The following is a 25,102-nucleotide window of genomic DNA, read 5'->3' on the forward strand; positions in this document are numbered from 1 at the left end:
AATTCACTTGAAAATAAAAAAAAATTGACAATTCGGATATTGAGGCATGCTTGAAGCTAGAAAATATTACAACTAAACTTGGCTATATAAACTTTTTATAAGTTTGAGTTTATTCGAGTTTAGCTAGAGTTAGTTTGACCTGTCTAAATTATCAACTCTACTAAACCGTAAATACTTAATCTTATGAGTGATTTTTTCTTCGTGGCATTATGTAATTTTGATGAGTGACTGTTCGCTTTTTATTAATGATTCTCTCTTCCCTTTCATCATTTGCTATATATATGTTATCTAGAGTACTCTAAAGATATATTACTATTTATTTTGCCATTATTGAGAGATATTATTTGATAAGATATTGTTATAAATAGTCATTATTAAGTTATTTTTTCCTCCTCGTATATATTGTATTCATCATAATATTAATAGACATGGCATTTTTCAATCTTCTCTTGTCTCTCTCTTATCTCTAATAGCTTTCTTGGTATCGGAATTATAGAATATTTTTTCTCAGGTAAAATATCAAAAAGTGACAGCCTTTTTTAGTATTTCTATCCTCCATCTTGAGTTCAGAGGGGCCACATTTAGGTTGATGTGCAGCCATATGTGAGAGAAGAAGAGAGAAAGTCATTTTTGCATCTTCACATAGCAGTCTCAATAAATTAATTTTACAAATTCGTTAAACATTGGATCAAGATAAAATTTGGTCAGCATGTTCGTATGATCCAATCCGTCTTTTTTAACGGTTGGATTATCGATTCATTACTCGATGTAGGAGTTATTCCATCCACACAACAACCTTTATAGTATTTGAATTTTTTTATTTGTATTGGTTCTTTTTCTTAAAAATGGCAAAGTCAGAGGTTACTCAGCCTATCTCAGTTCCTTTGAATAGTTACAATTACCACCTTTGGTTAGAAAAATGTGATCTTGCTCAACCTCCTTTGGGATCCTCCCCTGTTGTACTTGAGGCTTAGTCTACTTTGGGATCCTCTTCGGTTAAACTTGAAGCTTTGCTGTGCGCACTCATCTCCCATTCCTTTAGCCCATATGTTCCTTTTCTACTCCGATTGATAAATCCACTTGGTGTTTTGACTCTATTTGTTGCACTCATATGACAAGTTAGGAAAATTTCTTTTCCTCTATAACACCTAACTTTACTGGCTATCCTATACACATTGCTGATAATTCTTAAATGCTTGTTAGTTACATTGATACTATCTCCTTACCTTCCCTATCTATTCATGGTACATATTTTGCTCCTACTATTAACTTTAACCTTCTCTTTGTTAGACAACTTGTTGATATAGGTTATGATGTATTATTTACCAAACATAGTTGTGTTGTGATGGATTGTCAAACAGGATAGGTTGTTAGGATTGGGTGCAAAGTTAGTTGTATGTTTGAGCTCACCTCAATGCACCAATCTGAGGTCACTTCTCCTACATTGTGTGCTACCTCCACATCCTCTTCTCTAAATTCCTCTCTTGACTTGAGGTCATCTTGCTCACCTTTCTTTGAGTAAATTATGGCCTTTAATTTCTTGTAGTTATTTAAGTTATGTTCATAATTAGTCTTTACAATGCATTTCTTGTCAGATTACTAAATAACTTGCTTTACCTTTTCATAAAAATGATTCCATTATTGCTTCTCCATTTGATTTGATTTATTCTAATATTTAGAGTCTTGCACCTACTCCTTTTATGGGGGGATCCCGATACTTTGTGATTTTTGTTGATAACTTTTTTCATTTTACTTGGATTTATATGATGAAACATCGATATGGATTACCTGAACTTTATATTAAATTTGTTCCTATAATTCACACTTATTATTCTAAAGTCATCAATATTTTTCATTGTGATAATGCTTTAAAATATTGTGACTCTAAATTACTCAATTTTCTTGATTCTTAGGGTACTATTTCTTAGTATTCTTGTCCCTACACTTCTTAACAGAATGGTCATGCTAAATGTAAACATTGTTATATTCTTGAATACATTAAAGCATTGCTCATTTTCTCTTCTTGCCCTGAACATTTTTTAAGTAAAGCAGCCTTAACCTTTATTTTTTGCATCAATCAACTCCCGTCTCTTGTCATTGGTAACATTTCTCCTTTGGAGCGTCTCCATAATTGTCCTCCTGATTATAGTATTTTGAAATTCTTTGCTTATGCTTGTTTTGTTCTTCTTTTGTCTCATGAGATAAACAAACTTCAAGCTCATGCCTATGTCCATTGTTTCCTTAGTTATGATTTTGAGCATAAAGGCTATCGTTGTTAAGATCCTCTCTCTCATCATATTTGCATTTCCCGACATGTTGTCTTTTGAAAAAATATCAAGTTTTTATCTCTAACCAATCTCTCATTGTTCTCCTTTTCTTCACCTCCTATTTTTATAGATATTTCTGTTGACTTTTTTACTAGTGACCCAGGTACAAACTCTTCTATTGAGCTCATTTCCACAACTGATACCATGCTTGCTTCTAGATATGCCTATTGTCATACCTACTGATCCTCCAGCATAAGTCATGCCTAATGATTCCATATCATCCATAGACTCTTGGGCCAATCGTGTAAGAAATCCTCCCTTATCTTAATGATTATCATTATTTTTCCACTATTCTCTAGTTTCAAGAACCCAAATCCTTTAAAGAAGCCTATTGTGATCCCTTCTGGTAGCAAGATATGGATGAGAAATTGTAGGCCTTAGAGAAAATGCATAGTTGGGATCTTGTTGATCTTCCTCTTGGTAAAACTTAGGTTGGGTGTTGATGATTCTACAAGAACAAGACTCATTTCAATGAATCTTTAAAGTAAGGTAATGTCCGCTTGGTAGCCCAAGGATTCACTCAGGAGTATAGTATCGATTATGAGGAGACTTTTACACTTGTTGCTCATATGACTTTTGTTTGCAACCTTTTAGCTATTACAACTGTTAAGCACTGGCCTCTTCATCAAATGGATGTTAAAATGCTTTTCTAAATGGAGATCTAGAAGAAATGTATATGAGGCCTTAACCCAGGTATCAATATCCATAAGACAAGGTTTGTTGTCTTCATCAAGCTTTATATAGACTCAAACAGGCTCTTCGTGCATTGTTTACTAAGTTTAGTAATATTATGATTTTCGAAAGGAAAAATATTTATTATACCACTCACTTGTGATTTATAAATTTATTTGTGGCATGATGTTGTAAAAGCAAAGAATTGTGATATGTTGAATGTGTGGAGTGACTAAATATGAGATGATTTGTTATGGATTGATTCTTGAAATGCATATTATATGAGAAATGTCCATAACATGATTATTGGCGAGAGTTCGCTTACGGAGATGAGTATATTAGTTTAAATCCATGTGATACTGGCAGTGACCGTTAGAATTAAGAACTTGCCTTGGCACCGATCATTAGAATCGAGGGGTAGCCCTTATCCCATGGTTGATTCAAGATTGTCCCACTTATTCTATGAGAGACTCAAACCTAATTACTCTCCACCGATTCATGAAGAGGCTAGATTAGGGGTACGATACTTTATGGTTGTTAGTATTGAGGGAAACTGAATTACATAAGTGAGTGAGTTTATCCTGATTTGGTAGCTCTTCACAAGTGGTAGGTTGCGTTAGTCCGTGAGGGATGTAGCCACATGATAGCCACTGATTTCATGTCAGAGATAACATGAGGGTATAAGGTTGGTATATGATCATACATATAAGACTGGCCACATAGTTGTTAGTTTTGTGGTCTAGCATGTGTTAGGGGCATATGGTTGGTATTATTGTGACCCCGTGTTATGCTCTGTGAAATATCATGATATTGTGTGTTATGGGCCCAGTCTCATGGTTGTTAGTTGTGTGAACCGTGGCCAAGTGTTTATATGTGATACCTGTGTATTTGCCTAATTGCATCTATTCACAATTAATATGCAACTATATAGGTTAGGTGAAACTTGGTTACTGAGTGATTGTACTCGTTCCATAATTCTCAATAATTACAGGACCTAGCTCATCGGATTCGAGTCGGGGAAAACACAAAAAGGCCTAAGATTGTGGAGTAATCCTCTTTATGCCTCTTTTTGTTGTTTTCATGTGTATTTGTTAATGTAATTGCCAACTAGGATCATTTGACTTGATTTATGTACTACTTACATGATTTTGTATATAACTAGTGTATTTTGTGCCCTAGGTTAGTGAGTTTTAGTTATAAACTCGTGGATAGGACTAAAATACTTGTGCAAGTAGAGACATATGTATTTTGAAAGATTTAGGATGAAATTGGAGTATTTGTGCCACTTTGCTCCCCCTTTATGTTTTGAGAAAATTGGGGTTGAGTGGTGGTGTTATGATATACATGTATATGATTGTGTGTGGTGTGTTGCACAGATCTGTTAGAGTTTTCTGAGTGTGGTCAGATGGTCGGGTGTGAGCTATTTGACATGTATGGTTGAGTTGGGACATCAATTTGAGAAATTTTGTGAAAAAGTGGACAAAATAAGTTTTAGTATCCAAATTTTTATAAAAAAGAATTTGAGTGTAAAACTAGTGCCATTAGCTAAAGTTAGGAGAAAGCTCCGTGTAAACACCGAAACCACCTCAATCAGGCATCGAATAGAGAATTGGGACGCACAGAAAGTTTGCTCCTTGTGCTGTCAAATAACAGTACTAATGTTGTCAAATTCGTGCAATGTACCACAGTGTAATATTTAGGAAAATTTAACCTTGATTTATTAACCTAATGAGGGTAATTGGTGAGTTAATAAGGTGTGTGGTCAGAGAAATTTAATTTAGCATAATTGTTATGATTTCAACCTTAGAAGTGGGTCTAGATTGATAGCAGACCACCTAAGCAAGGAAAGAGAAAGAAAAAGTAAATAATTGTTCCCTGTGCCATACGCTGTGGTGTGTGGTTGGTTCGTTATGGTGCACAGAGATAAATTTAAATGCAACGGGCTCCTTTATGCCATGCATCACGGCAGAGGGCAGCATGTACTGCGGTGTATAGGAAAATTTTTTGATAAATTAGATCACGTCTATGCGAGAAAATAGAAGAGAGAAGAGGAAGAAAATGAAGAGTTCGACTTAGGCTCAGCTAGGGCATGGCATTAGCTTTCATTGTTGACATTTTGAAGCTCCCAAACACTCAAGTGAGGTTTGTTCTTAGCACAATTCAAGCTTGAGAAGTTTGTATAGTAAGGGGTAAACCTTTGACCTCTCAAATGTTTGAGGTAACCGAGAGAAACTTAATCTTTATAGTTGAATGTTAATTGTATTTGTGAAATGTAAATTACGATTTAAACTAGTGATGCATATTGGCAAAATGTTTGATTTGTGAAATGATTTTTAGAAAAAAAACCCTGATTATGCTACCCTTGGTGTTTTACAAAATTGATTGTGATTTATTACTATGGGTAAAGAATTGTGATATATTATGTGTTGAGTTATGGAGTATTTGAGTTATGTGAGTTCATGTATTATGATTTGATTTTTAAAATACATATTATGTGAGAAATGTGCATAGCATGATTATTAAAATTTGCCTAAGAAGAGGAGTAGATTGGTTGAAATCTACATGATATTAGCAGTGATCGTTGGAATCAGGAACTAGCCTTGGCACCAACCATTAGAATCAGTAGGTAGGCCTTGTCTCATGATTAATTCAGAATTGTCCCACTTGTTCTATGAGGGACTCAAACCTAATTAGTCTCTATTGGTTCATGAGGAGACTAGATTAGGGGTACGACACCCCATAGTTGTTAGTATTGGGGGAAATCAGATTGCATAAGTGAGTGAGTTCACTCTAGCCAGGTAGCTCCTTACAAGTGGAAGGCTAGGTTAGCCCGTGAAGGATGTAGCCATGTGATAGCCACTAATTTCATGTTGGAGGTAATAGGAGGATATAAGATTGGCATATAATCATGCATATGAGTCCAGCTATATGGTTGTTAATTTTATAGTCTGGCATGTGTTGAGGGTGTATGGTTATTATTTTTTACGACCCTATGTTATGTTTTGCAAAATAACATGATAAAGTGTATTGTGGCAAGCCTGATGACATCGTAGTTAGTTTTGTGAACCGTGGCTGAGTATTATGTGTTATTGTGCTTATTTGTCTAATTATATATATTTACAATTGATATACAACTGTACAAGTTAAAGGAAACTTGGTTATTGAGTGGTTGTACTTACCCCTCAATTCTCAATATTTTCAGGACCTAGTTCATTAGATCTGAGTTAGGGAAAACTTATAGAGGTCTAGGATTGTGGAGTAATCCTCTATGTGCCTCTCTTGTGTTACTTTCATGTGTTTTTGTTAATGTAATTGCCAACTAGGATTATTTGACATGATTATGCATTACTTGCATGATTTTATGTACAACTAATGTATTTTGTGCCCTAGGTTAGTGAGTTCTGGTTGTGAACCTGTGGATAGGGCCAAAATGCTTATGCAAGTAGAAACATATGTATTTGGAGAAATTTAGAATGAAATTGTTGATTTTGTGCAATATTTTCTCCCCCTCTATGTTTTATGAAAATTAAGGTTGAGTGGTGATTTTATAAGATAAATGTTTTTGATTGTGTGTGGTGCATTGCACGAGTCTTTAAGAGTCTATTAAGTGTGGTCAAATGGTTGGTATAAGCTATTGGCACGTGTGATTGAGTTGGGATACTCCATTTGTGAAATTTTATGAAAAGTGGTCATAATGGGTTTTAGTGTCTAACTTTTTATAGAAAATGGTTTTGAGTGAAACTGGTACTATTAGCTAGTGCTAGGAGAAAGTTTCATGTAGATACCGAAACCTCTTCAATAAGATGCTGGACAGAGATTTGGGACGCATCGAAAGTTTACTCTCTATGCTATCAAATTTAATGTAATACGTCGCGATGCATGGCACAAAAAGGACAAGCCGCATCTCACATGCCGTAAGCTGTGGCACACGTGACATTTCCTGTATAAAATTTATTTGAGTTTTAAAACTCATTATTTTAGGTCTCAATTGATTTTCTAGCTTCTACTTTACTTTTAAAACTCTAATACGGATTTGTTAAATAATGTTTAATATTTGAATTGTTGAAATTAGGATTCCTTTGAAAGAATTTTGAGAAATTCCTTTTATAAAAATTTACAATTTGGTGATCCTTAAGGGTTAAACCTTAGGTTGTCATGATTTGGAGTCAAATGTGGTTTACTAATGGAGACTTTACGGTTTAGTCTCTTGAACTTTACACATGGTGCATGGCGTCTCACACCGTGGCGTATGGCATAAAGAAGACGAGCCATGGTGCACATGTCACGAGTCATGGCGCACGTGTCATTTTTTGCACAAAATCTATTTTTGAGTATTAAAACTCATTGTTTTAGGTCCTAATTGATTTTCAAGCTTTTGCATTACTTTTAAAACTCTGATTTGAGCATGTTAAATAATGTTTGAGATTTGAAATATTAAAATTGGGATTCCTTTCATAAAGGATTTGTGAAATTCCTTTTTTATGATATTTTATAATTTAGTAATCCTTTAAAGATTAAACCCTTGATTTTGGAGCATTATGTGGTCAAGTAAGGGAGACCTTATATTATGTGCTATAAGAGAAATGAAACTTGATGCTTATTTTGGTAGTGCATGGTCGTGAGCCCGATGTGCTTTTTGTGATAATGAATAAATGAAAATATAAAAAGAGTGAGTATTGATTATGGCATGATCAGTGGATGGGAGTTTACCTAGAGATTAGGAGTAGAGAAAAATTTGTGTGGTATTTAAGTTGTCCTCTGGTGCACGAGGGTATAGCCTTCTTCCATAGTTTATCGAGGGACTGTTTCATAGTTTGTCGAGGGATTAAAACTTAGCTTTCTTCACTAGTTCAACGAGAAGAATAGTTTAGGATATCAGACACCCTAGGGATTCAAGAATGGGAGAAGTTGTGGTTTGAGAGTGAGTCATATGATCTTTAACTAGGTCACATATCACGATTGGTGAGCTTGGGTAGTCCGGTCACACAGACAAAGCCCTATTCAGTATTACAACTCACGGTTTTAGTCTGAGGAAATAAGGAGTGTATAAGGTTAGTTAATCATTACTTATATAAGTATATGACGTGTCACAAGTGTTAAGTTGTGGCAAGTCATGTGAATGAGGGGTCATGATCACATATCTAAGAATATTGTGACAATGCACCTAGTATATGTGAGATAAAGAAATAATTAAATGAGAAATGATGCGTTATGATGTATGTGAGTATGTTTTAGCACTTATTTTCATATACATGTGCTTATTTTATAGTTGATATATGACTTTTAAGGCTCTAGCTCTGGTGCAGAAAGAGAGAAGGCTCAATAGACTAAAATTAGTACATTCCTATCGTATGCATGTAGTTTAGTTTATTTTGTATAATAGAATATGAATGCCAATTCTAAGTTGCATGCCATCACACTTGCACTATTTTATTATTGCAAATGTCTAATTCATATTTTGAGCCTTAAGTATTTGTGTATCTTGAGATATATATGTTTGTAGGGCCAAAATACTAATGTAAGTGTAAAAATAATGATTTGAACATGTTACATTAATTTTTGATGAATACAATAAAAATTTGTCTCCCCTTCTGTTTTTGGTAAAATGGGGTTAAGGAATGAATTTATGCTATACTTGTATTTTAATGTTTGTGATGTATTGTATTGATAGTCCTAGGTCCAATAAACATGGTTCAGGTGTTTGGAAAGGCTTTTGGTACTTGTTGAGGGTTTTGGACATCCTTTTTGTGTAAAAGCTGTGAAAAGTGATCAAAATATGTTTGGTTGTCCAACTTTCTAGTGTGACTTGTTATGAAAATAAAACCCATGCCATTAGCTAGTTCATGTTTAGAGTTTTTCGTAGACACCTAGATCATGTCAATCAGATGTTGAACGGAGAATCGGGGCACGTCGAAAGTTCTCAAATTTTGTTATCAAATGATAGCAGGATTTTTTGATTTTTTGTGCAACATGTTGTGGCGTATGGCACCTGAGCCGAAGTGTGTGGCACAAAGAGTAATACACGTCGGCGCAGTTTGCATGAGCTACGGCTCATTGCCTTGTTTCACAGTACATAAATTGTTTTTCTACCGTTTTTGATTTCTTTCACTCTTCTGAGGTATCCCATACTTTCATAACTTGTTTTTACTCTAATATATGAGTTTATGATTATTTTAAACTCAATTGGATTAAGAAAACTTAGGATCCCTTGCCTTTGCACTAAAACTTAATAATCACCTTTTTATGTTAATCCTTTGATTACCATGATTTTAATTAATTAATTGTATTTAGTAGAGTAAGATTTACATGGATTACCCTTAAAATGCTCCATTCACCGTGCAGATATGACATTCGTCATAGTGCATGACACAGAGAAACCAGAGTTCTTGCTATGTAATACGCCGCAGAGCACACATCTTACACCACAGTGCACCCCTGCTGTAATGACAACACTCTAAAGCCTACTTCTGAATCGTGTCATTTCACCACCCGACATCTGATTTGAGTAATTCAAGTGTCCACACATAACTCTTAGAACCACCTAACTATTGGCATTGGTCTCACACCCAAACACTTAACTATTTAAAATTTGAACATCTAGACACCAATTGGTCCAATTTCTTTTCAAAACAACCATAAGGGTGTCCAAACCCATAACCCTAATACCAATAACCTTAGAACCACTTGAACCAACTCAAATAGACCATAAACAACTTGAGAGACCAAATATACAGCAACCAAAGCATTCCAAAGACAACTTGGCCAACAAAACCCTAATTCTATAAGGAATTCAAAATTTGACAATAATTCACATTATACCTCATTTTGGTGATTCCAAAACATAAACAATACAAAAATATCATTTACACTAATATCTTGACCTCTTATAACTAATTCAATATAAATGCATCATTCTAGATCGAGATACACATGTCTATATAAATTCTTATACAAGTGATTGCAAAATGGCATATAATCCTAAGTTAGCATAATTGTTACAAATTTGTTACATTACCAAAAAGAAAGAGAAGAGCTATACAAATTGAAGCTCTTTAGGACTCTGTAGCCCCTTCCTTCCCTTTGCTCCTATTAAAGCCTTCACCTGAAAATATAACCATAGGGTGAGTTAACAACTAATAACTAAATAATCTAAACAAACTACTCATACGTGAGAACATTTAGTGATTATGTGAAGTGTCATTTAAATATATGTGCCAAATATATCATGTTACACACACATATGGACAATGGAGATAGGCATGATCAACACACCATCTTGTATCATCCTTATTTCTTCTGACCGAAACCGTGGACTAACAATTTTGGAGAACTAAATATACGTGACTAGATAGGCTCAAGGTCATCAATTGTAGGAGGTAGCACTAACCAAGGGTGCCTTCACCTACTGTGGATTATAAATTCTCCCTTTCACAAATACTTGAGGTGTCATAAGCCAGATCTATCTCAAGTAGTATTGAAACTTTCAAATAAATATTGAATTGTGCATCGTGACCTCTATGGTGCCAATGTACCATATGAATTTTCAAACAATGTTCCCGAACAATACTAGGGTGAACTTTCACCCTCTCATAATGATCATGCCAAACATATATTTAACAATTCCATACATAGTCATAAACATATAAATTATAATAGAATAATCATTTCCACTATAAATCATACAATTTCATAAATACATATGCATGAACATAGGATTTAGCATAAAATTTTTAAAATCACAAATGTGCAACATGTAGTTATCCATTTCACTTCACATAAAATTTTTAAATCATATTAATATTATACTAATATGAAACCAAAATAATAGCTTTGAAAATTAACATACAACCATCCAAACACACAAATGGAAAGTTTAGATAATTCAGTAACCTTAACCATTTTATTACTAAAAGGATACCGTGGTCAAATAACAGCTATATAAATGTCTAATAGTGCATCAACTCTAATCAATATTTAATTTAGAAGATTGAACATTTAAAATTAATTATCCCTCTAATTAACCTTTTTCTAGCATAATTTAGGTGCTCACTATACTCAAAGTCTTACTTTAACACCCTCAACAATTCCAATATATTTCATTAATTTCATTTAACCCAAACACACTAATAACACCATTCTTTTAGCCACATTGTTCCAAAACTCTTAAATCTCACTTAGGGTTCATCCAAACCCTTACTAAAAATTTTAAATCATCACTACATAATCCATAAACCTAAGTTTAAAAGCTTGATTTAACTCCTCAAGACCTTAATTAAGCTAACGAGTTCGGTTAAAACCTAAGAAAATATGAAATCAAGCCCCCACCATACCCAAATTTATCAAAATTCACATAAAATAGAGGAAAGGGGAAGAGGAAACTTACTTAAGGAAGTAGCAAGCTTTAAACACCTTCAAAATGCTCCAAAAGTCAAGCCCTAATAGACCCAAGAGCCTTCTATATCACCTCCCACATTTCCTTTCTTTTCCTCCTTTATTTTTTTGCCCATTCATGAATCTAATATATGTAAATTTTTGCTCATATCCCGTGGCGCATGCCATGTCCGCCGCGATGGATGACACAAAATGGCTCGACACAATTTTAGGCCTCCTTCTATGCCCTGGTCTGCTCGAACTCTGATCTAGTCTTCTTCTAAGGCTATCCAATGATCTAAAAACCATATTAGTCATCAAACATCATTAACTTGTAATTCTCTTATTTTGATCAATTTATCCTTTTAAGCACTTATAAATTCCAAAGCTAAAAACTTAGGATGTTAGAAGGATCTTGGTAGATTGAACTATTTTCTTAAGTTTAAGGTCCATCATAGGAGTGATGGTATATATCTCTCTTAGGTCAAGTATGCTACTGATTTGATATTAAGCTCACCTTTCTAATAAGGAGATTGAAACTATTCCTATTGAACTAAATGTTCACTATACTTTAAATGATGACACTTTGTTGGATAATCCTACTCGTTATTGCTAGCTAGAGGCCTTATTTATCTTGCTGTCACCCATCCTAGTACTACTTATGTAGTCCACATTATCAGCCATTTGATGTTAGAGCCTCACACAACTCATTATGTAGCAGTTCTTCTGATCATTTGGTGTATTTGAGGTACTCTATATCATGGGCTTCATTCCATGCTAGCTCTTCTCCCGAGCTACAAGCTTACTATGATGCTGATTAGGGTGGTGATTGTGATGATTGACAGTTTACAAATGATTTCTCTATCCTCCCCAATCATTCCCTTATCTCTTGAAGAAGTAAGAAGCAGATGTTAGCCTCTCGCTCTAGTGCTAAATCAGAATACCATGCATTAATAAACAATATCGTTGAGGTACTTTGGCTTTATTGCTTACTTGATGAATTGGGAGCATCTCAAAGCTCCTCCACAGACTTTTACTATGATAGTCAAGCTTTAATCAAGATTGTTTACAATAGTGTGTTTCATGAGCGGACCAAACACATTAAGATTGACTATCACTTTACTTGGTAGTATGTTGTTTAAGGCACCATCCAACTTGTTCCAATTTGAACAAAGTATCAGCTAGCAGACTTGTTAACGAAGTCTTTTCATCCAAGCCACTTTCAGTTTCTGGTAGACAAACTCAAGCTACTCTCAATTAAGCCATCTTTAGTTTTAGAGGGTATGTTATATAGAATACTCTAAAGATATATTACTATTTATTATGCTATTATTGAGAGATATTATTTCATAAGATATTGTTATAAATAGTCATTATTAGGTTATTTCTTCCTCCTTATATATATCATACTCATCACAATAATAATATACATGACATTTTTCAATCTTACCATGGTCTTTCTTTTATCTTTGATAGCTTTCAATGTATATATTGTAATGGTTTTGTGTTCCTAATTTATCAAACTCACTTCTTCCAATTTTTATTGCCAAAAATAAATAAATAAAAAAAGTCCCTTCCTTCGATCGTATTAGGACACATTACCCCTTCATTCATTTTAAAGGTTGAGCCAAGATAAGAAATGATATATTTTTACATATATTATCTGAAAATTTCTGTTTTTTTATTTTAAATATAATACCGTATAAAGCAAAGATGATTTTTTTTTTAATCAATATCAATACAAAATGGTAAAATTTTTATAAGGACATGCCTTTTTTTTTTATAATTAAAGCCGTTTAACCAATGATGGCTCTCTGGTTGAGTTTTTTGAGCAGCAAACGAAGCCCCATTTAGTCTAGTCCAGTCATCAAGTAACAAATAAAATGCATAGTAGATTGTTCTATTTAAAATGTGAGGGATAATGCAATTCATTTCTCAAATTCTATAATATAAAAAGTCCATATATACATATATATACATACATATATATATATATATATATATTTTTATAGAAAACTTCAAGTAAGAAAAGTTTATAATGTAAACTGTCGATGTAGAAATATTAAACTTGTCAGATGATTTGTTTTACTCTCATTTAAAAATGTAGAAGTATTATTAAATTAATTAAAATTATCAAGTTCTTGGACCATTGATATTTGAACGTAGATGTGCTTGGATTCCATGTTGTTTCCCTAAAATCTGTTTGTTGTGCTTCTTATCACAACGATTTAATGGAAGGGGTCAAGTAGTAATTGGCAATTTATGATGAAAAAGAATAGCGGTAATCTCATTCACATGCCATGATAAACATCCGAGTGATAAATATTAAAAAAAATATAATTTTGAATCCTTCTATTTTGCACGTGTCTTATTATAGGTTATGATTACTACAGCCTCTACTAAATTGCAAATGCATTAGAGGTATTTTCCCTCCCAATCATTTGAAAGTTATCTGTCTTCCCCCCCCCGGGCCACAAATAAGCTCCTCCTTCTAATAAAAAAATACAGGACATTGGTAATTAATTTATAATTTTAAAAAATATTAATTGAAATCTTAATTTTTTAAAAAAATTTAAATATTTTTAATTGTAACATTATTAAATACCCTATATAAGTTCCTTAATAATGATAATTAAAATTTTACTATATCATTTTTTTAAAAAGAGTAATAAATAAAATAGAGATATAATTAAAAAAATAATTATTAAAGTTACCCAATATTCTATATTTTGAATCGAATAAAAATTTTAAAAGATGTCATATATTATGATTCAAAATAAGTATATGATTGAATCATATTTGAGTATTGTTAGCTTAATCAAGAGGTGGCTTTTCAAAAAAGCATTCACATAAATTCAAACTCAAAACCTCATGAACAGTCATAACCCCTTCCATTAGAAATAATTTGGAAATAATGCTCGTTGATAAGCGGTCGTTTTTAGAGATCGAAGAATTTTAACTTTATCAGTGTTGTCATAAAATCAAATCATTTATCTTTATATATATAAATGCTGCTGTCTTTTTTTTCCTTCCCCATGCATGAGTATCACGCTACTCAAGGTTACGATTCCTAAAATTATTGTTCTTTTCATTTTTTTTATTATCATCGCTAATTTATAATCGACATTTTTTTCTTTCCCACATTGATGTGATAAAATATATTATCAAGACTAGATTCAAGTATTATTAAATTCAATTCCGGCCAAACAAAAACAGGATTACTAAATTCAATTGGGAACATATCCTCCAGCGTGACTATCTTTCATTGTTATTATCATTTTGTACTATATAAATATATATATTAAAAAAACTGTGTCAAACATATTTTTATTGGCATGATAACATATCATTACCATCACTACGATATGATGATTACACACTAGCCAATCTTAAGTCCATCCTTATCCTTAATCCCATTTGAAGGCTCACCCAGATTAGCGTAAGAACCTCGTTATTTCAAGCCCCAAAACAAAATTTCCAACCCTAAATTTTCTTATTGAATAAAAAAAACTTATAAAGGTACAAAATCATACATTTACCGGGGACAAAAACATACATTTATTTGGGACAATGAAATCATACAATCTAAAAGCACTTTGAATTTGAAGACAGTCATATCATGACTGTATGAAAGGATTTATTTTCCTCCCACTTCCTACCAGAACCTTAGGCCACGATCAATCGGTCCACAAGGCATGCCATTTTATTCACCTTATTACTGCAGCTCTCCGACTGGTGCCTCGTTGAGCCACAGAAAATGAATGAAGTCATACAGCTTGGCACTTACACTAACCTGCTTCGGAAGGAATAAATTCAGAATCATAAAGATGTCAATGATAGAGATAATATGGGATAAGGTGACAGTTTATGACCTTATATGGCGTCGGGTTAAGTCTCCTCATGTGATCAGGTCGCATTTGTTCCAGTTGTTTAATGCAACGCTCTCTAATGTCCTTTAAAGGTGGTAAAATTTCTCTCGTGTTTTCTTCAAGAACCAAGTAGCCGTATGTTACCCACACAAAAGCAAAAATTTGACAATCAAGTTGATTTACTTGTATATTAATAGCCATTAAATAATTTTCCAAGGAGTAACTCCGAATTTTTTTCCAATGAGATATGTTCGTTGTGAAGTATGTTATTGATATTTATCTCCATAATCTTTTGTTCTCTCACCTGAACTCCCGCGCCAGTAACACCTTAGAAGCTCCTCAACTTGCTGTGGCACCACATATGCTCGCTTGGATTCTTGGAAGGGATGGCGGCATAGGATTCTTTCTCCTACCTACAAATAATAAAATGTTAACAAGATGTTTAAGCCTACCTTGATGTAAATATATGAAATCAACTCTTAATCATATGGCTGTGAGGCGACAGGTCAAGAGATTTGAAACTCCAGGAAGCACCCAGATGACCCAAACTAATGTAAAGGCCCTGTGCCCGTTATCTGATTTTATACTAAGAGTGGTAATACGTGGTTTCCTTACTTCTATGATATTCACATCCAAATCACTCAGTGCATGTAGGCTTTGATCGGTTCCCTCAAGGAAACAAAAAAGTTGCAGGCAACTCCCTAAGCATGCCTAAGAATAATTATTTCAATCCCCAAACATACGTTAAATAAGGTGGCCCGCAAAATACCTTAGGAGGGGGTTCATTTTCCCCCGTCATTATGTCTACGAGGGGATAGCCTTCTTTTCCATACAACCTGTAGCATCTTTTCTTGCATGGAATAGAGACCTAAGCCAGAGAAAGGGACAAAGGGAGAAAAAATTATAAATAAAGAGGAATGGATGATTGACTGACATGTCCTGTTCCACATGTTCAAACCTTTGAAACATCTTCGGAAAGTTTGATGCGAGGCTGATTATTTATCTCAACCAATTTGAAAACAACACCTAAAGCAGCTTGAGCATAACACGTAACCAGGTATGTCCCAATTCCAAAGGCATCAACCTCATGACCCTGCAGGGTTAAAAAAGCACAAGCTTTTAAACATCAGAAACCTAGCAATCCTGAAAAAGGGAAGAAGTTACAAGATCCAGCAGTCTGAAATGAACTATTACCTGTTTGTTTAAAGCATCCAATGTTTCCTCATTGAGGTCATTACTAGCAGTGATGCCCATCTTTCCAAAACCAGGCACTTTGAATTCCTTCTCAATGGAGCAAAAGAATTTTCTCGCCTCACAAGACAGATATGCCAGATCGCCAGAGTCCAATCTAATTCCAATTGCTTTATATCTATACAAGACATCATCTAAGCTCAGATAAGGAGTAACCAATTCGATTAATGCTTCAAAAGCAACCTAGAAGCTAGCAATGAAGGAGATTTTATGTCTGGATTGAAAGTTTTTTACATGACAGGTTTTCATGATTCTACAAATCTCTAAGCTGCAAGGTTAGGTTTCTAAGAGTCAATTCGAGATCAAGTAAAACATAAGCAAATTTTATATATTTATTGTCCCGATTAGGCAGACTGAAGAAAAGGGGGAAAAGGACCACTGCCTTTTATTCTGTGCAAAATCTTGCATATATGGAAATAAAAGTTCAGATGTAACATAATAGGCAATGATGTGAATCCTAATCATCACCATAATAGATGTTATTGCAGCCACTCTATCGTTGTTACTCGTTTCTGTCAATCGTGCCTTGTAATTTAGCATATGATTCTTGATTCATTTGCACCAAAAAAAAAAAAAAAGCCAAAAGATTTTAATCTCTATCAGTTCGAAATTAACTGGAATAGCAAAGAAATAACAGGTTCTTTTTATTAATGTAAAATGTTAATTTAAGTAAAATTTTAAACATGAAAAAACTTCCTGGCATACCCTAAGTCATGAAGAGCCAGTGCAACCGCACAGAAGTTTGGGATTCCACTTCTCATAACCTGTCAAAATAAATGTGAATTCATTGACTGAAGAAAATCTAAAATAAAAAATTAGGATGATGGTAAAATGGAATGACCAACAAAGTAAAATCCAAGGAACTTTAAAACTTGCTATTAAACATATTGCCAACAAAAGATATTGCTAGACAGGTGACAATAACTGGAAATTATAGTTTCAGAGATTGCACAGTTAACAATGTTCAGTATCAAGATATGAGATAGATTGATTTAGCAAGCAGAAGTGATGTTTATGTATTAAAAATTCATGAGTCACATGCTTATCACACTATTAAGGTTAAGTATGACTTATCATACATGCCATCCAGCTGTTATACATCTGTTCTCCAGCATCTGTATAGTGGACAAAGACCAACCTGTCCTGAGTTAGACTATCTTCATTTGTACTTGAGGTTTACACTTACCTGAGATCAATATTGGTAATTGTCAAGAAGAACTACCTGTCTATCCACTCATCTCTATCAAGCGAAATTCTAGGACACACCATAAGGACCAATTTTCATGTCAAAATAGAGTGGACTCTTGCAAGTATAATTACTTTTCCTTTTTAACCCCTGAGAAGATAAGTGATAGGAACAGGTCTGCATCGGTGATTAAGAATATTAAAAATTATGAATATCTCAAGCATTGAAGCTGAATCGTAATCAGACTCCACAAGAAATATTTCTCAATGAATTATGCATCTTTACTATTTTAACAGAGTCTCCTATATTAGGCTACAGCAATCTTTTCTGTTGAAACTAGTTCACATAGGGCATCATGAGAGATTTGCAGGATTTTCCCACAATTTTTGGACATTTCAAGCTAAAGAAATACCAACAATTTATATGACCATTTGCAGTTGCAAGAAATAGAAACTTATAATGAAAATACTTACATCATATGTATCTACGAGGGCAAGAAAGCTATCAGGAAATGCCAGTGCATATGATGTGAATGCTGCCAGCTCACTTTGATTAGTCTCACCAAATTTGCCACGTAGTGAATTTGACCACTGCAAAGTATAAACATCCATCATCTCACACACATAATTCTATCTTTCATCCGGTAACTCTGCCAGAGATAAAGAGATGCTAGAATGATAGTCATCATTGATAACCTTGGGACAAAACGATCTTCTTCTTCTTAATGATAGTCATCATCGACAACCTTGGGACAAAACGATTCTTCTTCTTCTTCTCCCTTTTTTTCCATTGTGAGAAAAATAGTTTAAGGGAGTTTTCACAATGAGGAACAAGGACTAGAATTTTTTCCTATGGATTCACTGTTCCATGGCAAATTTTAACTTGGAATAACATTATTCCTATAAGAAATCATCCAGTGGCCTCTGATTCTCATCGCCTTGGTTTAAAAATGCCTTTATGCAATATGCAGGCCCCTAATTTTCCTCCAAGGGAATAACAAAATTTATATTGTTTACCTCATTTTGTGGGTAGTCAACTGTGTGATCGCATATCATATATTATAGGTTTTCTTTCTCTGATTCTCCTCTCTCTGCCGACCAAACATCAGGAGAATTGTTATCCTCTGTCTTAGTTCTCTCAGTTATAAATATATGTGCTGGCTCTACTTTTATTAATAACATATGGTATTAATTATTTCAGTTATTTTCAGTCCTAATCTCTGGCCTTAAATTCTCACAGCTACTGGGCATGAAATTATATCAAAATTTCATTTCTATAGCTAAAAAAGGAAAAAGAAAAAAAAAGAAAAAGAAAATATCCTTTCACAATTGTGAAAGTTCAAAAGATAACTTAAAAAAATTTGAAGTTTACCAATACTTGCCATTCTCACCGTCAAAGACCAAATATCTCAATGGTCAAAGCTTTTAGGAGAAGGTTAACTTTTTATTAATATCTTTAACAAGCATGTTCACAGAAAAGCCTTTTTGAACTTGAAATGTAGAAAAAGCACAGCATATACAAACAGTGTACAGAAAGACTAATTAACACACAACTTAAATTCTGAGGAAAAGGCTTAATGGATTATATTAACATCCCCAACTTTCTCTAATCAATCACTATTATGTTCTTTCCATCCGCCAGGGCAGTTAGACAACGCATTCAAATAGTTAATAGAGAGAAGTACAATAATTAACACAAAGGATGCAAAGGCCCATATCATGACACCTGAATTTTGCTCAGCCATGATTGAGCCAAACTAACAAAGTCCTCACATGTACTTGAGCCATCTTGTCTTTGAAGTGATTTATCTATAATCTCGTCAAGGCTCTGCAAGTTAAAATAAGCAAAGTATATAAAACAGAATGAATCATTTTACACAATGCAAATGAAAATTTTCACACAAAAGCCACCCAAAAACTGATAAAAATATGCTCAACAAAACTTCAGAAAGAAGTTTAATTGTCCTGTTTAGAGGGGATCTATCTCATAATTTTGAAGTTTCATATGGTCTAACTTCAAATTTATGGGGTTTAACGCACATTTCAATGAAAAATGAAAAGGGAAAAGGTTTGCTTAATTTCTCATTTGTTTCTATCATATTCACCCAGTTGCTTAGGCTTGTACAGTTGCTTTTGTCTTTCACCATAATCTCCACCATGATTCCAACAATGAATCTGTTCTTTTTTATTCCCAAATTCTCAGCATTAGAATTCAAACAGGTTTATAAATGTCTAAAGTCTGAACTATTTATGCTGCAGAGTAAGACCTTACAACTTGAAATTGGGGCATGAAAAATAAAAATTGCAGCAAACAACAGAATGTTGCCATTTACTAGTAACTTGTATATCTTTTCCAATATGTATGACTTTCCTATTCACTAATGCATAGAAACTAGAATAAATACCACAACAACAAGCCTTGTCCCACAAAGTGGAATCAGTTACATGGATTGCATCATGTCATTACACCCTATCAACAACCAACTGCTTATAATATGGAAATAAATATTAGAAATATATAATCAAACAAAATTATGTTCCACTTTTAAGTATGTTGCATGGATAGGTTAAGCAAGAATCTTTCTGCTTTGAACTGCATTGGGAGACATATCACTACAAATGAACTAGCATATGAAATGAAAAAGTTCATTAAACATCAGCCAAATATAATAATAGTCACTCCTTGTTCACCCAAAAAAAAAAAAATCAAGTGAAATGATCACACACCATATATGAGCTAACAAAAGCATGAGAATGAGTGCCACGAAGGGGTATGCCAAATAACCTTCCTGCTGCAACATTGCTATTGAAACACAGCATGAAAAAGTCAAGTTATTAAAAAGAAAAAAACTATTAAGAATCTTCCAAACCAAAGATAAAGAAAAGGTAAATCATATTTTCTCATACCAATCTCACTCCCTAAGTTTTGACATAGTAATGTTACTTCTAGCACCTCATATTTGTACATACAGCTAGTTTTAATGATAATGTTCATAACATGACACTCACATGCCTAATATCCTGAATGTTTTCAGACTGTTAATCTATATGAGCAAATAAGAGGCGATGCCATATTTTTGTCCAACTAATCATGTGGAAATTTATGCACATTCAATACAACATCTAAGGAATGGGGCCATAAGAGAGTTGATTAAGTCATCTCTCAATAATTGATAAATTTTTGTTTGGAAATGTGAGAGCCATCATGAGGGGTATCAACATTAAATAGTAGGTTGGGAAATAACGTCCCAGTTTATGAAATAAAATAAAGAGGGAAGACATTGCAATTGCATTGACATTAATGCAAGAACTTATATACTAATGTTCATCCATCACCACCCATCTGAATTATGAAATAAAGTAGCCTCACAAAATTCATAACTAATGATTTTTTGTTTGTACAATCAGATTACTAAATGGAACTACTCATGATTGAATGGTTGGTTAGTTCAAGATTTTATATCATCAACTGACCTATTTCTGTCCTGTCATACTAAATATGGTAGATTCGTGATGACGTATTACCAGAATATTTTGAAATATTCTAGACTCTATTATTTTGAAGGCCTTGAGTCATATATTACAATGTACAAACCCACAGCAATTACTCTGCACTCACGTAAGAGCAGAGGATTTACCTATTCATAAACAATAGTTAAAAGAAAAATGCCCTCTTGTTTTAGATCAATAGTAAAGTAAAGCATTACAACTTCTCAAATAAAAAATATTTATGTCATAACAACATCCTATTAACATTAATTCTAGCACTCGAGTAGATTATAGCAATGTAAAGAGTTAAGTCCACAAAATCTTAAGCGTGGAAAATCAATAACTGCTAGAAAAGCACAATATAATAAACAAAATAGTGAAATATTAAATAAGTGATATGGTATAAAAGTTACTCAGCAAAATACTTCAATGCCCAACATTCTAAATGCAGTTTTAAAAATCAGTAATGATAATACCTTGTTGCATCAAATCCTCCAATATAGCAGTACTTTGATGCTCCTATTGCACCATCAGGCCCCTACATTCAGAATAATAGATTCTTCTGATGAATTCTGAGAAAGGCCAACTGTTCCTAAGTTTACTTGCAGTAAACATTATTTCTGGAAAGCTTAGTTACCTGAGCCCTTCGTAGTCCAAACTCAAGTAGAAGTTTGGATTTCCCAGCAACAAAACGATGCCTAGCAGCATTAGTAGTAACTAATGATGCATAATTAACTAGATTCACAAAGGGTGTTTCCAGCAATTGAACCAGCTGAGCAGCATACAAGCATATAGGTCACTTTAGCATAAGAGTCGTATGCGTTCTTCAAAAGGAAATAGTATTCAATAGATGTCTTTAAATGGTAGTAACAAGCAAGTACTCACAGCAATTGGTCCTTCAATTCTCAATAGAGGTGTCTTAGGAAAAACAACCGTTCCCTCAGGAATTGCATATACCTCCACATCAGAGCAATCAATTCCTCTAAGATATTCAAAGAAACCATCCTATGAAAAGATCAACAATTACTAATGAGTCAAACAATTCACATGAAGAGAGAAATTAAAATAATGAAGGCCAACATAAATAAGCGCCACACATAATTACTGTAAAGAAAAGTATCAGCTATATCATTAAGGAACGCAACAAGATGCATATGGAAGCTTATTAACATTTCATGCTTAACATGGACATCATTTCACCAAGAAATCCAAATGATTGTAACTTTATTTAAGTATGCATATCTTAGGATTTGTCCCATTCCAAGCAAAGCTAGACAACATGTCTCAAGACTTTTGTGAACAAAAAGACATCTAGGTTAAGGTTCTTTCTTCTAATCTATGTGGTACTATTTCTTTAACAGCTAGCGACATGCTACAATCTAGCTTCTGCTCACTATTACCATAAGATAAAATTTCAGCAAGACACTTTGACAAATGATGGAGAGAACTTTAACCCTTTCATTGTGAAGAAAAGCCTGCTAATGACAAACCGGTGGGAGAGCTTTATAGCTTGGTTTACCTCACATGATGTAGGTAAAGTATGCTGGATGAATTTGATCTCCTCCTCTGTGAATTTGAAATTAGCTATGAACTTTATGCATTCTTCCAAACCAGCAAAGACTGTATACTCCCCACCAAAAGGATTCTTACGAAAATATAAATCAAACCTGAACCAAGTTAGAATCTCTATTAGACTAATACAAAAATCTTCTTATTAAAATTTCAAAGAACACCTGAGCACTAAAAGAAAATAAGCACGGGTATGCCACTAAGAAAGAAAGCGAGGACAAGCTCGGGATCTTTGGAGCGGTCAGTAAGGAGCCAATGAACTAGACAACGACAATGAAGTATATAGGTTCTGTAGTCATGGATGAACTAAATTCATTAATACAACAGAAATCATAAATAGAGCTAATTCATCTGAGAAGAACGCGTATGTTAGACTTAAGTAACATCTACACGTTATTTCTCTTAAACATTCATTTGCCGTCGTAGTCAATGGAATCAACCAATGAAAGCCTTTAAACGAGGACAAAGATATTCAACGCTTGCAATTCGTTACAACCAATCTTAAATAATAATTTTTGTTCTGTTCTTTCCAAGACTTGCAGGCCATTAAAAGAAAGGGAAAGGCAATACAGAATTTGAATCCCTGCTACCTTCAGTTGCATTTCTTAGGACAAACAGAGGATAAAGGCAATAAACAAAACAGATGAAAACTAAAAACGATCACTCACACAGCTCGTTCTTGATGCTTGCCAGCTTTCCAGTAAGCGTAAGCCATAGTAAATTGGTAGAGATCCGTGAGCAGAGGCGAAACCATCGGGTTCGTGGGTCCATCAATAACCCGACCCGTATTCTGCTCAGTCGGGCCGTTCTCCTTCACCTTCATTGTTTTCTCCATCGAATTCCTAGGGTTTTCCCTGATTTTCTTTTTCTACCAAAATCTTTGTATTGCCGTGCTTTTCGTAGCTCGTGTATCTCTTATATGCTTCCCAGAGCGCTATCAATATAAAAGGTGAAACGAGCGCGAGCGTCACGCACGGGGTTAAAGAAGACAAACAAAGGTGGAGGGATGGTTCGTTGAAGTTTATCAGGAAATGTAGGTGTTGGACTCAAACTGGAAAACGAAAAGGAAGAAGAAGGAGAATTAAAAATGAATAAAAGGATAAAAAAGTGGATCAAGATGAGACAAAAGCTCGATGTGTGACCTTGGGTTCAACGCAATTGGGCATTTTCGGACGAGAACAAATTCATCCTCTGTGGACTACACAGCTTCGTCGCCCCTTAACGACTTTCTCGATCACGTGGCAGCTTCTCTGGTCTCCATTGTTTACCTGCTTCGTCACTGATTTGTTTTTGCTAACTACAAGTCGCCAGGTTCCCCAACGGACTCTCGGCCACCTTTAGTTGTCAGCCGCCTGAGTTAACATCAACATCGTCCCCGTCAATTTAACCGGTTAAAAATTAATTATTATAAAATTTATTGATAATAAATTTTATAATAATTAATCTTTTTATATAAAATTTCAACATAATTCTTCCACCATAATAAATTTTATGATAATTAATTTTTTTATATAAGATTTTAATATAATTCTTTCACCACTTGAGAACCTCTAGATAAGTATGCCAGTAATATTTTTAGACTCTCAAAATTTAAAAATGCTAATTAAATACCTCATTAACATTTAGAAAAAATATATAACTTAAAAAATTCATGGAGGAAGTAACAAGAAATTAGCCCCAATTTATAAGGTGTTTCTATATTTATTAATAAAGTTTATTGGATACAATTTACAATTTTCATTTTAGTTTTTTTATAAGTTTCTAAAATTACTGTTCATCATTAATAAAAGGGTGAGGGGAAAAATTATTTAAATAGTAAAATAATGAGAGGTGATATTGAAATAATTATTAACATTAGGATTTTATTTTTGGCAAAACATCTTATATTTTGAAATATAGAATTACTTCTAAAAATGTTTTATAAAATGGGATGTAGTAAGTTTTATTTTAAACTTTCATTATCTTATTAGAATATTGTTAATGTTGTATAAATTATGAAGTCTTATGTTTTATGTATTTAATTTTTGGCCCGAAACATATTTAAGGAAAGTTAAAGAAAGTTATACCTTTGTGCAATTTGAATCATGCATGATAACGAACCGGCCACTAAAATTCATTTCGAAATGCTGTTGATTCATGATCATGATAATTAATATTATTTTAAGTCATGTCTTATATAATAAATAATACCATTTCAGCTATGTTTAGTGACTATCCGGCCACTAAATTCATTTTAAAATTATGCTGATTCATGACCATGATGATTAATATGTTTTTGTACTGGGAGTCTAATTTTATGATTTTAATAAGCAGTAATACATATGAACTATTATTTCTCAATCTTTATTATTCAATTCGTTCAATTTGCTA

General features: G+C 33.6%; 1 protein-coding gene across 1 annotated transcript; it reads right to left on the bottom strand.

Annotated features, from left to right (window-relative positions):
* Nucleotides 1-14,843: 14,843 nt before the first annotated feature.
* Nucleotides 14,844-24,026, bottom strand: LOC129311295 (nicotinate phosphoribosyltransferase 2-like). The gene is made up of 16 exons (XM_054953510.1): nucleotides 23,875-24,026; nucleotides 23,401-23,783; nucleotides 22,683-22,830; nucleotides 22,049-22,168; nucleotides 21,801-21,935; nucleotides 21,640-21,701; nucleotides 20,402-20,477; nucleotides 19,401-19,502; nucleotides 18,149-18,265; nucleotides 17,195-17,253; nucleotides 16,433-16,607; nucleotides 16,197-16,331; nucleotides 16,008-16,106; nucleotides 15,543-15,651; nucleotides 15,242-15,354; nucleotides 14,844-15,162 (listed from the first exon to the last, which is right to left on the bottom strand). The coding sequence occupies exons 2-16, from the start codon at nucleotides 23,565-23,567 to the stop codon at nucleotides 15,085-15,087; spliced, it is 1,695 nt and encodes a 564-aa protein (XP_054809485.1). The 5' UTR covers nucleotides 23,568-23,783; nucleotides 23,875-24,026; the 3' UTR covers nucleotides 14,844-15,084.
* Nucleotides 24,027-25,102: the final 1,076 nt, after the last annotated feature.

Source organism: Prosopis cineraria, unplaced genomic scaffold, assembly GCF_029017545.1.
Source record: "Prosopis cineraria cultivar Desert tree isolate PC_DT_omini unplaced genomic scaffold, ASM2901754v1 PC5, whole genome shotgun sequence".
NCBI classification, from domain to species: Eukaryota; Viridiplantae; Streptophyta; class Magnoliopsida; order Fabales; family Fabaceae; genus Prosopis; species Prosopis cineraria.